Here is a 17,538-nt window from a genome sequence, read left to right as displayed (position 1 = left end):
TGAAACTCGCATATTATTGTTTAAATATGCGTGTTTGGACGCATCAAAGGCCATTCCGCTTTCAAAAATCAAGGTGGCGCGTGCCATACGATGTGGAATTGTGCCACTCTTCACACGAGGAGGCAGGAAAGGTAGAACTGTGCCTACTAGTATTGCTATGATATGTATATCATGTAGCCTATGGAACTGACATGGTATTATATAAAGCAAAAAGTAAGATTTCTTTTTCCCATCCTTCTGTCACTTACGTAAGAGTCTATTTTTAGAGAATACAAATGACTCAAAATATACTAATCGTAACCGGGAAGACCCAGGCCCCATCCCCCCTCTGAGATTTTTCTGGCGCCCTCATTCCGTTTTGTTTTCGTTAAAAAAATATTTGTCAATTTGGATTAGGCTAAGATTGCAAAAGAATAAATACATTAATAACATCAATACTAATAATAATACTAAAAATCACCAGATTGTGATAGAGGTAGACTTTTGAAACCTGCTCACTCATTTCTGTAATTGATAAAGTAGTAAAAGTTGGTCCTTGGGCAGTGTTTTCAATCAGTCTTCATTCTTTCAAATATCCCAGGATCCTCCAAAAGCTTAGTTGTGTGAACTTATGGTTATGCGTGCCTACGGTGTCATAGATATTGTGATTTGCCTTATTTCTTTCCATTGGACTTGCCTATTTTTGGTACTCTAATGTGATACTGCACCCCTTCCCCCAAGTTCCAATTCCTGTGTATTTGCTTGTCACATTGAAATATGAAGAAAATCCTTACCTCCTGATGAGGAAAGTTCTCATGTTTCTCACCTGGAATATCAAAATTTACGGGTTTTAATTGAACCAACTCCCTCCCGCCATATAAGCTGTCGTGTCTATGCCTGCAGTTAGCCCTCTCCGAGAGCATCTATTTTAATTTTTGAAAGCTTTATGTAGGATTAACGATTCCTATGATAGCACATAAAATGTACTGAAAAGCGTTGTTCCCTCCAAGGAAAGCCATATGCCCCTCCCCGGGTACTTTAATCTCCTTAAAGTGCTGAACTACATTACCAGCTAATTACTATTATTCAACATTCTTCTACAAGTAGGCTATGATGTTTTCTAAAAAACGATTCCTTTAGCATCTTTGAAAGGGTTCTTAGATTACGTATTTGTAAGCAGAATAATGGATCTCATTTATGCACTTTGAAATTGTGTCTCTGAATTGCAGTTTCACTTATTCATTTTCTACTACAACCAACTCCAGTCCCAAGTGAAAAAAAATGATTATAAGTGCAAAGCCTTTGACACCAAAATGGCTTTAGTCAACGGCGTACCTTTTCTGTTTGGTAAATGCGTATTTTCATGGAAATCTCTTGAATTATAGCCAAGCATGATTTAATAGAGGTCTAAATTTATATAATATCAGCCATAGTACAAAAAATCGTTTCTTGGAGGGCAGTGCTGTTTTTAGAAAACGTGGGATTTTCACAAACTCAGACCATTCTTGTCAAATCCGCTTTTTTGAGACTAGTTCCAGAGCCTGTCGGATAGCCTATTTAGCTAGTGTCAAATAAAACAGACTTATTTATTTCAATTACTTTGATTAATAAATTCTGATTTAAATTAATTTTGATTAAGTTATTATTATTTTTCTTGCCAAGTCCGTTTTATTTGAGACGACTCTTTGGCTATTCTCAAATAAAATGGACTTCTTAATTTACATTAGTTAAATTAATTTGATGGTCAATTAATTAATTTGATTGGTTAATTAATTGATTTGAATAATTTATTCTGACTTAATTACTAAATGAATTCTTGTCGAGTCTGTTTTATTTGAGACTAGCCAAAGAGTCTGTCGTCCGACAGGCACAAAGAAGAATAAAGAAAACTGCAGCATGCAATTTTTTTTATGAGGCCCGTAAAAATATTTTCACCCTCCCCAAGCACAATCTAAGACCCCTTATCCTCACCTCCCCCAAAAATACTTCCTGAAAGTGTCAACTCAATCCCCCAATCGTGAAACAAAGCAGGACTTGCTTACTAGAACTACATATAAAATCGTAACCGGGAGGACCCCAGCCCCCTTCCCCACCAAGATTTTTCTGGCACCATCATTCCGTTTTCTTTTTGTTAAAAAAATACTTGTCAATTTGGTCACTTATTGGTACCCTTTTCACATTGACCCCCCCCCCTGGATTTTGCCCTAGATCCACATTTAGTGTAATAAGAACTTAATACAATGGGCCTCTAATTCATGCCAAATATTGAGCTTTCTGATCTTAAGTACTTTCTTTCCTTTTTTATATTTGATTTTTTTTATATAGTTTAACAAAATTCCCGTAAGACCCGTTCCTTAATTTCATTTGAAGAAATGAGTTTGGCCATAAAGTATTCCAATTACCACTAGCTTGTTAGGGTAGATGTTTTTCTTTATTCAAGCCTTTTGGCTTATGTGGTTAAAAAGGGTGTGCTCGTTTTTCAGCAGGATTGGAGCAACACACCGCCAATGCCAATATGTTTATACTCTCCCCAGTATTCCTCATTGTAATATCGACCGAAACAATTGATTTCTATTCTTACATGCAACAAAACACGGAATTCTACATTAAACATGGAGGTATTGATCTATTCCGGAAGAGATCTCTCTAAAGAGGAAATAAACAATTTCCCCACTCACTTTTTCTGGATGGCTACTAATTCACTAATACACAAAGGACTTTAAAAGTTGATTGCTATTGCTGTATTCTAATGACAGTTTTAATTATTCATCCTTTTTCTGAAGGATAAAAGTTGGAATTTCTCATAAAACATGAACTCGAGAGGAGAAGAAATTCCAAGAATTTATGTCATTAAATTGCATTGTCAGAATTTAGCCCAAATCGGGGGTTGGGTTCTGGGTTCTCCCCCCCCCCACCGAAATGTTTGTCCAACTCATAAAAACATCACAAAAATAATAAATAATTCTGTTACCTTGTTTTAATTTTTTGTGTACCCCCCTTCCCCTTTCTCTAAACGTCCAGGCATATTTTACATATATTTCTAGGTTCACACAAAAAAAGAAAAAAAAAATGCTGTTCAGTACTAAATATTTTTCTGAAACCAATTATAGAAACATAATTCTAAAATATACTTAAAAACATTCGCGAACAAATAACATTGCTGTCACGCCAAAAGGTCGCGTTTAACACTTAAACACTTCCAAGAAATGTCAGATACGAGCTTTAGGCATGACGATAAGTAAATACCACTAAATCGTAAATTTTTTGCCACCAGATAATGGGTGTGTGAAAATCAGAACCTTATTTTTTTTTATTTCTCGTTGTCTAATGAATTTCGTTCAGTCCAAGTTTAAATTCCTAAGTTTTTTCAAAATCTAATGATTGAAACAGTATCTGCACTTACTTACCGATATGTCACAGTTTCCTAAATAAAGATGATCACCTAGCATATTGCGAGGAAAGTGATTGTTTCATGCGCTATGATTGGATACCGATTTTATAGACAGATGCTGGCCTGCGCGAATGGTGGGTTACCTGTTTGTTATCTATAAATGATTTTCTTGAGTTTTCTATCAAACCTGCAATCTAATTGAATCAGTTCACAGGCTTCACAGGAATCCGTTTTCGTTAAAATTCAGATATTTTTTTTATGTCACTTGGTATTAACAAAGTGACATATAGCAATCGAAAATTCTGTCGGTCTGTCTGTTGGTCCCGGTTTTGCTACTTTGGGCACTTCCAGGTAAGCTAGGACGATGAAATTTGGCAATCGTATCAGGGACCGGATCAGATTAAATTATAAATAGTTGTTTTCCTGATTTGACCGTCTGGGGGGGGGGAGTGGGGGGCCCGTTAATTCGCAAAAATAGAAAAATTGAAGTATTTTTAACTTATGAACGGTTGATCAGGTCTTAATGAAATTTGATGTTTGAAGGATATTGTGTCTCAGAGCTGTTATTTTAAATCCCGACCGGATCTGGTGACATTGGGGGGGGGAGTTGGGAGGGGGAAACCTAAAATCTTGGAAAACACTTAGAGTGGAGGGTCGGGATGAAACTTGGTGGGAAAAATAAACACAAGTCCTAGATACAGGATTGACATAACCGGAACGGATCCACTCTCTTTGGGGTAGTTGGGGGGGGGGGTTAACTATGGAAAATTAGAAAAAATGAGGTATTTTTAACTTACGAACGGATGATCGGATCTCAATGAAACTTCATATTTAGAAGGACCTCGTATCTCAGATCTCTTATTTTAAATCTCAATCGGATCCAGTGTCATTGGGGGGCAGTTGGGGGACCGTGAATCTTAGAAAATACTTAAAGCGGAGAGATCAGGATGAAACTGGATGGGAAGAATAATAACCTGTCTAAGATACGTGACTGACATAACCGGACCGGATCTGCTCTCTTTGGTGGAGTTTGGGGGGGGGGTTAATTTTGAAAATGGAGGTATTTGTAACTTACGAAAGGGTGACCAGATCTTAATGAAATTTGATATTTAGAAGGATCTTGTGCTTTAAAGCTCTAATTTTAAATTCCGACCAGATCCTCTGACATTGGGGGGAGCTGGAGGGGGAAACCAGAATTCTTGGAAAACGTGAAAATTGGGGTATTTTTATCTTACGAACAGGTGATGGGATCTTAATGAAATTTGATATTTAGAAGGAATTAATGTCTCAGAGCTCTTATTTCAAATCTCGACCAGATCTTTTGACATTGGGGGATTTGGAGGGGAAATCTTGGAAAACCTTGGAGTGGAGGAATCCGGATGAAGCTTGGTGGATAGAACAAGCAAATGTCCTTGACGCGTGATTGACGGAACCGTACTGGATTCGCTCTCTTTGGGGGAGTTGGGGGGAGGGGTTCAGTGGTTTGGCGAGTTTGTTACTTCTGGACGTGCTAGGAAGATGAAAATTGGTAGGCGTGTCAGGGAGCTGCACAAATTGACTTGATAAAGTCGTTTTCCCAGATTCGACCATCTGGGGGGCTAAAGGAAGAGGAAAAATTGGAAAAATTGAGGTATTTATAACTTACGAGAAGGTGATCGGATCTTAATGAATTTTGATATTTAGAAGGACATCGTGACTCAGAGCTCTTATTTTAAATCCTGACCGGCATTAAGCCTCTGATTTTCCTTTTAAATCAATCTATTGGTTCTTAGAATTTTGTTAGAGCTCATACCATATGAGCTCTTGGCTCTTAGCTCTTCTTGCCTCGTCACAAGTGCCATATGAGCTCTTAGCTCTTGTTTTGGGGAGGAGGTAATAATAAAACCACTAATTTTATTTTATAATTTGAGAAAAAGGGGCCTGGACATTTGGGGATATTCTCGATTTCGGGGACTGGGGCTCGGGCTACAAGGCCCATCCTTGTTGCCCAATATATATATATATATATATATATATATATATATATATATATATATATATATATATATATATATATATATATATATATATATATATATATATATATATATATATATATATATATATATATATATATATATATATATATATATATACTATCTTTATAAACGAGTAATAATTGTATATATATATTTATATTTATTTATGTATGTGTTTTTCTCAAATACGGCTCCATATTTTTTCGGAAAATTGGTATCCTGGAACTTTCTCGGATAAAAAAAAAAGAAAAAGATCTAGATAAGTCAGAAGTCTGACGAAATTCGTTAGGAGCCATACTTTTTTTTTTGCAAATGACCTCATGTACTATGTTAGTACGTCATATAAGCATTCTTATGACATCAGATAAGAATTTCCTTAGATGATTTTATGTATAGCATAAATAACATTGTTGGTTTTCCAACGCATCAGTTATTTGTAAAATGTAATGTCTGTTAGAAAGCCCAGAAAACAGAAATTTGCATAATTAATTGTGACAACACCAATACGGGCAGTCAAATCAAAGGCCGTTGCTAAATTGTCTGAAGTAATCAAAACCCTAAAACATATCAAAAATGAGAATGAAGAGCAGACACACTCGGTTAGAAGACATGTGACACCCGAGCATGTGAGCGAGTAAATAATGAAGAGCAAAGACAAACGCAATTAGAAGAAAAGCAGTGGTGTGTCAAAAATGAAAATGAAGAGCAGACACAATCGCGGTCAGAAGACATGTGACACAATATATATGAGCGACTCAAAAATGAAAATTAAGAATGAATACGCACGTGGTTAGAAGAACATCGATGGCGCGTCAAAAACGAAAATAAACAGCAAAGACGCACGAGATTATAAGACACGTGACACTGATCATGTGAGCGATTCAATGAAAATCAACCTTAACAGTGAGAATCAAAATTTGTCAAAATTGGAAATGATAGCGTATATGGTTGGGTTTGGGATTTTGACATGGATCAGGTCATTAATGCCTACCATACCTTTGAAAATCAAAAATCAAGACTAGATAAGTCGTTGGAAGAAAAAGAAGTTTTTGTCCCACCACTTGAACAATTAAAAGAAACAAAGGTTCGGTGATATGTCTTCCATAACGACAAAAGACAAGCTAAAGCAAAAGTTAAAGGCCCAATAAAAAACGCAATTTTACAAAGGCACTTCGATACTTATGTATTATGCGAGGAACACTCTAGAATTTGGATCGCGAACATGAGACCGTTTTTCATGGTGTTATTACGAGACAATTAGCTTTGGCTCGCTGGGAAAACACATTGTAGCTATATTTTAGTTAAACATTTAGTTGGTATTTTGGTTAGGTTAGGTTACGTATTTAATATAATGCGCTCTGGGCAGCCCCCGTCCATAATTCTTTGTTGTAGTTTTCACAGTTTTGTTAATAAAATACTGCATTTCCATCATATTTTGTTTTATTTCATTAGCATTGACCAAACTTTGCTTCTCGAGAGTTTTTTTTTCACTTCTTAATATCCTCTTTGTGTATTTACCTTTTACCATTTTCTATTAGAACTTCTAAGAATCGTCGTACGTACTTATATAAATAAAATTTGTTCAAATTCCCGTTGAAATTTTCCTTTTCTATCAGCGCTCAAATTAAGGTCTCATTTTCTTCCTTCTATGGGATAAGCCGTTTTTTTCGCACTAAAGCAATTCGGTTGATTCAAAGCGCTTATTTTATTTTTAGGGAGAAGCACTATGGTGGCATTGCCAGTGGCTTTAAAGTCATCCAGAAGAACGGCATCACCGTAGATTGTAGACTGTCTAATTTGGTATTATGCCCAGATTCAAGTGGAGCCTCACATTCAAACCTCAAGAGGAGGCTTCGGGAAGGTTATGCAATTCAAAGTGTATACAGAGGTAGTTCCATTTCGCGATTTTTTTTTTAAAACAATCAAATATTGTATTCTGCCTGACTAAGAAATAGTTTCGTATGCTGGCACGTACTCTGGCATGTTTTTTGGGAGTGAGGGTGAAACTTCGAAAAGACAAATAATAAGTAAAATATAAGAAATTATTAGGGGAATATCGCGATTTTAATGGCTTTTAGTTAGCGTCCTAGAAGGCAAGGGGGTAGGTTTGAAACAAACTGTACTGAATGACAACCTGGCTAAGCGAGGACTGGATTTCTCAGTCATTCATTCTCTCCGAGAAATGCAATCTTGACTATGTTTTTGTCTGAAACTACCTCCGGATAAAAAAATACCCCCGGTCAGTGACGATTCTAGGCCTGTGCAGGGGGCACCTACCCCCAGTTTTTCTGTAGTTGAATTCCTTTTATTTTTTACTCTAATTTGGGACACCTGCCCCCCTCCCGTAAGACTATAAGGTCTAAAACCGCGATTGCCCCTGGTTCAACAAAGGGAATTCATTCCTGTTCCAAAAGGTGCATGCCAAGGAACAGTTTCTTCTTCTAATCTCTTGAATAGCTGTGTGGTTTTAGACGTTTACCACCTCCCCTCTCGTAGTGAATATTTTCATCCTAGCTGAAATGAATTTATTCCCAAAAATTTACTCCCTATCATGTTACCCCAGACAATCCCCTCCACCTGCATGAAGTTCCCCCGCGTAAAATGTGCGTATGTTTCCCAGTAACAAATACTATCTAAACAATGGACAAATTACAAAACTTAAAAATGCACTTAAACTTCTACAATGGGTTCTCCGATTATTTTGTAGTTTGGGAGGGAGGGAGATACCTTAGAGTGTGCATTTTAATGCAAAAAAAAGACAGCCCTCATTGAGCCCTCTGATAAATATAAAATTACTTCTAAGGGAGAGACGAGGGAAGGATGGAGGTAAAAATTGATCTATGATCTCCAGGGCCGTAATCTATTTTTGTTGTTGAGGGGGTTTCGGGAATGATGGGTACAAACGAAAATTAAAAAAAAGCAAAAAATGTGAAATCGATATCTACTTCCTTGTGATTTCTGGGAATATTCCTGGTCCACGCTGTTATTGTGAAAGTAAAGAGCAACATTAAACCCCGAAATGAGCAGAACTTATTCCGTATAGGAGGGGGACTGCCCCTTCCTCATCCACACCTCCACTTCATGACCGCCGAAACTTTGGAGGGTGCTCATTAGATCAGAAATTGAGAGTTGGTCTTTTTTTTATAAGCCGAAAGTGACTGGAGAACAACGAGCAACGGGTGGGGGAGTATTTTTCGAGGGAAGATTTTCAGTGTTTTTTTTTACAGAAAAGTATTTTCAGTGGGCGGGGGGGGGGGGGGTATTTTCCGGTGGGTAAACACCAGGCACCAGCTGTGTGTTGAATGCTCAAAACCAGTGTTCCACGTTTCTGATTCTATCTTCATTGGGTCTGTCTCTATTATGTTCGTGTAGATGACGTTTCAAATCTCAGCCATATCCTCCAAACAATGAGTGATAATTTCCATATAATTCAAATGGGGCACCTAAAATTTGGCTTTCATTTAATTTCTGATAAGTCTGAAATAGTTCTTGAAAAGTGAGCCACCGTACTATATAGCATTTGGTAATACCACTGTTTGAACCTTTGACCACATCGTTTATCTGGGTCATCTCATTGGTTCCTCGCAGGGCGTCTTTGGGGGGGGGGGGTGTCAGTTGCCCCCCCCCCAATAATGTGGAGAGAAAATTATTATGTATCCCATGCCCTTTGATTATCCGAATATGGACCCCTCTTGCCCCCCCCCCCCGGAAAATGCCGAATATTTGGCCCCGGTTCCTTGCTACGCCACGTCCGATCCCTGCTCTTAGATCATCTCACACGAGGTATACCCAATTTTTATGCAGCGATCGTCGTAGCGAAATTTCGATTCAACCACTTACTGTTAGCCACCAGTGTCGTAGCCCTTTCTCAGTTCTTGTATATTGCTCTTTGTTTTCTTTTAGTTCGCTAAATATTTGCGTCGGTTGCCACCTCGGCATTGGAATTCTCCGTCGATTAGTAAATTTAAACTCGAAGACCGCAATCTTCTAGTTTTTAAACTAATGACCAAGCATAAGCGAAAATTCAGTTCTTCACAGAATAATTGGTACCATGTTATAATTCAGCAATGTTTAGTATTTTGTATATCTTCGTCATGACCATATTTAATGTATTATTATTTAAATTTGTTTCCTATTTATGTTTTATTTTTATCGTTGTGTGTCGTCGTTATGACCATACTTGGTGTATTAATTGGTTTCCTATTCATGTGGTATTTTTTCTTCTTTTCCCTTTACTCCGTCTTATCATACCATGCGAATGATGGGTGTCCAAAAAACAAATAAAATCATTGTACAATCTATCTGCAAATATTCAATTGCCAGTTTTCAATCCCTTAAAACTTGTTAATTATTTGAAATAAATATAAGACTATGATTTCGAAATTACAATGAGGTAACAACTTATGCATGCTGTTAAAAAATTCAATGTCCTTGTATTTTCTCACGAGTTGAATGGTCTTCAATCTACCTTATTATTTTTTTTGTTCTCATAAGCTTGACAAGAAAATTTCCTTTGGGTATGAAGTTGACAATTGAAGTCATGTTTTTCAAATCCACAATGAAATGACTATTACCAATTAAGTGAGTATGATTCGAATTGTCACTGGATCACCAGAATATTTTTAAAGGAGGGGCTATTCACTCTGCCCCCTGGTGAATATTTCGGGGAATCAGGTGTTTCAAATTTCCGCCGCACTGTATCTCTTCGTATCATGCATGGTACCCCTTGTGTCCAATGTGGTAGCCTTTGTGCCATACATGTCACCCCTTCATGCCACATAGGGTGTCCTTTGTGCCACTCTGGTACCCTATGTGTCACATTTGGCATACTTTAGCTATGCGCGGAATACCTCACCTGGTGCACTCGCTTTTAAAATTGGGTAACATCTAGTTTTGAATTGGAGGGTTGGGTACTTCCGGATTCTTCAAGGTAAGTGAGACGAGGGATAGAGGGAGGTTAATTGGCCTGCTTCTTGAGGAGAAAAGACTGCAGAGAAAAACCTGTTGACGTAAAAGTTTAGAAATGTTTCAGTTCTCTACACATATATTCTACACATTCTTAGCTTTTTAGGATCGCTGACCCCCAACCTGTATTCATGGTATATTTTTTAAAATCAGTAAAATAATATCTCTAGTCCGAAGCAGCTATTTCTTCAATTTCTATCATGATGCTTTAGTAGATTTTATTTTCCGTGTATCGCGTGTTTCCGTGTATTCCAGTCATTTGACTACTTTATTTACATCACTGAGAATTGCAGACAATTCGAATCTTAGAGTGCCACTTGTTCTACCACAGATGGTATACTCCGTGCCACTTTTCCCATGTGTGGCACGTGCTATATTATTCACACGATTTTGAATTTGAGATACGATTTTGAGATATCTATTATACAACATTGGAAGTGCTTATTAAACCAGGTAAGCCCCCCCCCCCTAGAATTCAGCGTATTGTCGCCCATGGCTTTGCTGCTTGGTTTCCTGTGGTGTTAATTCACGGAAGTTAAGAGGGAGGCAAACCCATTTTTTAAAAATTTAGAGTGGCAATTTTTTTTCAATTTTTAAATTGAAACACCAAAAAAAATTTCGCTGAAAATACAAAAAAAAGTATTTTCACAATCTAAAGAGGGAGGGGGGCACGCGTCACTCATTTATTTCATTAACCTTCACCAGCCTTGCTGCTGTAACACTTATTTTAATCTGGTCTTTATTTTTTTTTTTTCAGTGGAGAGTCACAACGATGTGGTAGCGAATGACCCACTAACGCACCAAATACGCGAAAAAGATTCAGAGACACCAAAAGAGACAAGCTTATATTGGACTGCTATACAACAAATACCTCCAGAGAGTGCTGAGGAGGTATAAACTAAGATTAATTATTTGATTTCTTAAAACGAAACTAGATTTTTGTTGTACCTATTCTAGGCAGACATATACGGTAGGATAGTAGATTCTGTACCCCCCCCCCCTTTCGGTTTCGTTATCGTTCTTTTCTAAAATGATTCAATAAACTTATATAATATTCAAGCACTTCATATGTTACAATTTTTCCACTTTTCCTGTTGAGCCGAATCCCCCCTCGTTAAAGATCATTTTTCCCTTTCAAAAATATATCCCTTATCTGGTTCTAGGGCATATTTGTGAGAATAAAATGATTAACTTGTTTGTTATTTCAAATGTATTCGTAGTTAAAACAACTGTCTTTTTTAGTTTTTAAAGACGTATTGATTTTGGCACACTTCGCAGAGAAGAGCTAAAAAGTAGGGACATGAATCTGAACAACGGATGACAGATAAACACTTACCCTAAAACAAAGAAAATCAATATGGATACCAAAAAAACAGGATTGCCATTAAGGTGTGAAGATAATCAAAATTAATATGGCTAGATTTGCAAGAATATGAAATATCTATTGGGAAATTTCATGGGCGTAAAAATAAGGTTCAATTGGGAAAAAAACCCTGGTTCTGGATTCTGAACAAGTTACCCGTAATGTCTATATATATATATATATATATATATATATATATATATATATATATATATATATATATATATATATATATATATATATATATATATATATATATATATATATATATATATATATATATATATATATATATATATATATATATATATATATATATATATATACATATATATATATATATATATATATATATATATATATATATATATATATATATATACATATATATATATATATATATATATATATATATATATATATATATATATATATATATATATATATATATACATATATATATATATATATATATATATATATATATATATATATATAATATATATATATATATATATATATATATAAATAAGTTGCCTGTGTGTGTGTGTGTCGAGTGACGTCATGTTTGTGTGTCGACTGACGTCATGTTTGTCGACTGACGAAATTACAGACCGGGACATCGGGACACAAATGACGACCGGGACATAGGGAATATAAAATGACGACTGGGACACCGGGACACAGGGAATATAAATGACGACCGCGACACTCAAAGAGAAATTACAGACTGGGACACCGGGACACAAATGACGACCGGGACAAAGGGAAACAACAACAACAGGGACGCCGGGGGGCACAGGGGGATATATAAATGACGACGGGGACACAGGGAACGTTCGATTAGCAATCACCATCAACAAAGCACCGGGACACAAATGACGACCGGGACACAGGGAAACAACAACAACGGGGACGCTGGGGGCACAGGGGGATATATAAATGACGACGGGGACACAGGGAAGGTTCGACTAGCAATCACCATCAACAAAGCAAGGGCAATCATTAGAATGAGGTATAGATCTGAATACAGATTGTTTTTCCCATGGACAATTATATGTTGCATGTTCAAGAGTCGGTAAACCTGACAATTTATTTATATGCACAGACAATGGGACAGCCAAGAATGTTGTATATTCGCAAGTTTTACGTAGTAAATATATATATATATATATATATATATATATATATATATATATATATATATATATATATATATATATATATATATATAAATATAGATATATATATATATATATATATATATATATATATATATATATATAGATATATATAGATATATATATATATATATATATATTTATATATATATATATAGATATATATATATATATATATATATATATATATATATATATATATATATATATATATATATATATATATATATATATATATATATATATATATTCACAGGTGGGACACAGGGACACAACTACAATGGCGCGTAACGACTTACGCGCGCGGGGGGGCCTGGGGGGGGGGCGCAAAGCGCCCCCATCAACTAGGTGTTGGGGTGGCGCGAAGCTAGGTACACTAGGATAATACAAAACTTATAAAATATCACACGACAAAGAACGCTTCAAACGCAACAAAATTCGACATTATTATTTTTGCAACGCTCGTGTTAAGATTCTCAGATCCTACACCTCGAAATCGTAATTTCACAAAGCTAAAATAAGGTTATATCGATAAAGAAAGTTAATCATTTATTGACAACAGAGCGCTGATTCATTTTCTTCTTTTCTTTCAGAACGGAGACTTCAAATCCACCTTACATTTTTACACTTTTAATGGGGAGCGACTTCAAGAAGAAACGGATTATTTTCGCTACTACGAGTGTCGTTACCCTCCATGCTCTTTAATAGAACAAGAACCAAGAGAATTTTCTATTTGTGGCAGATGCCAAGTAAGTGGTCGTTGTTTTTTTTTTGTTATCTTGGACCCCATTATAAATCTAAAACTTTTCAAATAATGTAAACAAGCAGAGATTTTATCTGAGGGTGGGGGAGGGGGCTTTTGCATAAGGCAACGAAGGCTGGAGAAATTTTAATTGAATATCCTACTAAGCTTTTAGGTGAATGTATTGCAAGGGCTATGTCTTTAATTTATCTACGGCTACAATTGAACTTTCTAAAGGTGATGGAATAAAGAAGGAAATGTATTAAAATACTTTTTATGTGCAAGAACACTTTTTATTTATAAGTAGGCTATTCAAAAACACCTTTTACTCATCAAAAGACATCCTGCTAAAATGTTTAAGGGTACGGGGTTTCAACTTTTTAATTCGTTTATGCTACTGCAACTACTAACAACTCAATGTAGCAACTAGTCACTTAAGGCCAACACAGCCGAGCTTCTCCACCTCTCAATCTTCCCTCTTTACTCGTAATTTTGTCAATTAGAGGAGGGAGGATCCCCCTCCAAGATTTAAAAAAATGTCCTTTTTTGGGAATTTTTATTGAAATTGCCTTTTTATCTCTTTTTTATGGAAAAACTGAAGAATAATAATCTTTCATCCCCTAAATGTTGAAATTACCCCCCCCCATTTTCGTGCATTAACACCACTGTTTACCCCCTTCCATAAAGTTCCAGTTTCCTTTAAGTTGCTCCTTATGGCATCTTCGCTTCATCTGTAAAAAAACATGGCCTAGAAATCTTTTTTTTTTTTTAGTAGTAGAAAGTGGAGTCGAACAAAATTTTTTGCATAGCGGGTAAGCCAAACGGGTATATAAGGCTATCCTTAGACAAATCTTCTGGAAATCATTTTTAAAATTTTCCTCAGTCTTTCGAAGCGCCAACATTTAAGAGTCGTGCTTGACGTAGCTTCCAATATTCTAATTTTGATCCGTAGGCTTATCATCCTATTTTTCCTGACTTGATAGATTTGTGAATAAGAAGCAAAGTTCCATTTTCAAAAGTTTATTTCAATTCCGAGTCTAAAAAATGAAAATGGTCTTTAATAACTTTTTATTCTACTGAACAGAAAGTAAAAATTCAAAGGCATCTGTGCCGTTAAAACTTTAAGAAAATTGTCAGATATCCTGAATTCGACAAATTTCCATGTAATTGAACAAATAGGAACATTTGCCAATAAAACCTTAATTCAGAGAAAAAGAACTATTTAGCACTTGAATACTTGAATGTCTAGCGTATTTATTGGTTTTTTTTCCGGTTTTGTATTTGTGTTATGGCCCTTTGGCTTTGAATAAACTAATTTGTCTATTTAAACAGCCCAAAATATAATTGCAAGAGAGCGCAAGGGGAATGTTGCATGCAGTTTCTCATTTTGAATACACGGAGCCCCTGTTGTGACTTCTCACATTCATGTACCGTAAAAAAATAGGTGTTAGAGAGGAGGGGAGGATAAGCCTGTTCCTGGGGCCCTGCCTTCGCTCTCGATGGCCCTGTGGGGATTGAACTCCCTCTCCAGTACTAAGCATGGTCTCAAAATGTTTTATTCTCCTTAGACTACTTGATTTCAGATATTTTAGAATGCTTTATGAACCGGCTACTACCACTCTTACTAACAACTCACTGCAGTACCAAGCCGCCAGAGGCCAACAAAGCTACGTACGCTCCTCCTCCATCCCAATATACTCAAAGACACACACCTAGGAAGTGCTCATTTCCCTTTAATGTTTGCTTACTACATCCTCCCACTCCGACCATGGAAGACCTGCTGTTAGTTTAGCCATAGACGGTTGGTGGAATAAAAAAAACAATCTTTTCCAATCTGTCATTCTTCATCCGTAGAAATTGTCCTAGCCATCTCAACCTTTCTCTCATTATAGCCCTAGCAAGCAGGATTGAACCATACTTTTCGTACAGCTTTCTGTTTGAAATGCGGTCAGCTAGCTGGGTACTCAAAATAGCTCGTAGGCAATTTTTCTGGAAAACATCTAACAAATCATCCTCCGTTTTTCGGAGCACCCATGCGTTAGAACCATACTTGACCGCTGTCATCACTGAAGCTTCCAATATTCTAATCTTTGTTCGCAGAAGTATCTGCCTATTCTTATAAATAACTCTACCCCCATTTGTGAAGATCCATGCACTTATTCCCATATAAGACAAACTTTACCCCCCTTTCCCGCCCCGCCTCCTTTCAATCATTCATTTTTATGCGCCTTTCTATCTGTCAGTATGTTTAGACTATTTTCGACACATATTGGAAAATGGTTCAGATTTCACAACTCACTGAGCCACTAGAAATTTTATTTTTCTCTTGTTTGGGTGACCTATTCTGAAAGTAACATGAATCCTTCGAAATATAATCCATCTTTATTGCTCGTTAAGAATGAGCTTGGAACAAAAGCATCACATAGCAACTAAGAAAACTAACAATCCTTGCTTTACTCTTTCATGTTTCTCTCTTCAACTGTCTCTAATTTCCTCATCTTGTTTTTACCAACCCCTTCGTCTCTATTAAAAAGGCATTCTCAAATTGTGTTTGGTCACCAAAACCACAGGCCAAATTTCTGTCAAATTTATGCTATTATTTAAATTACGCAATTATTTTATTATTCGTTATTTTAATTTAATTAATTGAATGATTATTATTGAATTGTTTTTAATCTTAATTTATTTTATTAATTAATAAATAATTTATTAATTAATAAATAATTTATTAATTGATTTTTTTAACTGCGACCTCTGCTTTATATATAAAAAAAAATCAAAAATAATAAAATGATTACAACCGTTAAATTATTTATTTGAAATTTTGCGCCTCTAGAATTTCTGCGCTCGGGGCAAGTACTCCTTTGTCCCCATAAAACTTGCTCTGAGCCCCTCACCTCCGGCCAACAAAAAATGACCCATGTGCTTTGTCTATTTCTCTGATTTTATAATAAATTAAGTGCTTACTAAGGTATTTAATACTAAAGTTTGGCTAGAGTTTTTTTATGAATTTTTTTTGGATAACATGATGAACTATAGAAAACATCTTGAGATTTCAGCGGAGATCACGAGCTCGAATCTTTCATATCTCCCAGCGTAAATACCTGATTAATGACCTCTTTACGTAGTGAAAGGCGAGGGATGTATTTGGTTCAAAGGGTTCACTTAAAAAAGGACCCTGGAAGACTAAAAAGGTCCTATCGAAATTTTCGAGTAAATTCAGCAAAAAAAAAAGATTAAGAAGACAGCACACTTTCTCCAACTTGTGTAATATTTTTTCAATTGGCTTAAAGAAGTACATTTGCCAAATTTTACTATTTTATACATTAAATTTGTCAATGCAAAACTTAGTTATCAAGGTTGAAGCAGTAGCCGCAGCCTGATAAAGAACGACCGTCGGCCCATAGTAACTAAAAATTAGAAAACGTCTTTAAAAAACTATATTTGAAATGACGTCGCGTATTTCTCTTATGCACCAGAGTCCTCAAGAATTTGATTTGTGTTGAAGAATTTGTATTGAAAAATTCTCGAAATTCGGAATTTTCTTTAGTGATTGAAAATCTGACATTTATATTATTTTAGTTTGCTAGTTTACGTACGTAGATACTGTGAAGTCTTTTTACTGAAAACTAACTTAAGAAATAGCAGTGTTTTCAGATCATGAAGCACTTATTGTTTAGACCCTAGATAAGACAATCTGTCCTACTCATGAACCTCATAATAGTTCAGCTTAAGTTCTACGGCCTAGGGCTCGTGGTCTATGGTCTACAGGGACGGGCTTTGGTGAAAGATAAAATACAGTCGTTGACCTTGCTCTTGTTCCAGTTCAAAACCTCTATCAATTTGGATTTTTCGTGTATTGTCATTTTGCTTTATCTTTCATTCTACTTTGTGTTTTA

General features: G+C 35.9%; 1 protein-coding gene across 3 annotated transcripts in view; it reads left to right on the top strand.

The window, feature by feature from the left end:
* LOC136037227 (zinc finger MYND domain-containing protein 19-like) overlaps nucleotides 1–17,538 on the top strand; it is a 60,176-nt gene that overhangs the window by 24,462 nt on the left and 18,176 nt on the right. For all 3 annotated transcript variants that reach the window (XR_010619893.1, XM_065719832.1, XM_065719831.1), the window contains exons 3-5: nucleotides 7,104–7,276; nucleotides 11,111–11,244; nucleotides 13,491–13,646. Coding sequence is in view for 2 of the 3 variants with exons in the window: in XM_065719832.1 (XP_065575904.1) it covers nucleotides 7,104–7,276; nucleotides 11,111–11,244; nucleotides 13,491–13,646 (463 nt within the window). In the remaining variant the exon portion in view is untranslated. The remainder of the gene's footprint in view (nucleotides 1–7,103; nucleotides 7,277–11,110; nucleotides 11,245–13,490; nucleotides 13,647–17,538) is intronic.

This window comes from Artemia franciscana, chromosome 16 (genome assembly GCF_032884065.1).
Source record: "Artemia franciscana chromosome 16, ASM3288406v1, whole genome shotgun sequence".
NCBI lineage: Eukaryota > Metazoa > Arthropoda > Branchiopoda > Anostraca > Artemiidae > Artemia > Artemia franciscana.
Note: the sequence above shows the minus strand (reverse complement) of the source record. Positions and strands in the feature narration are given on the sequence as shown.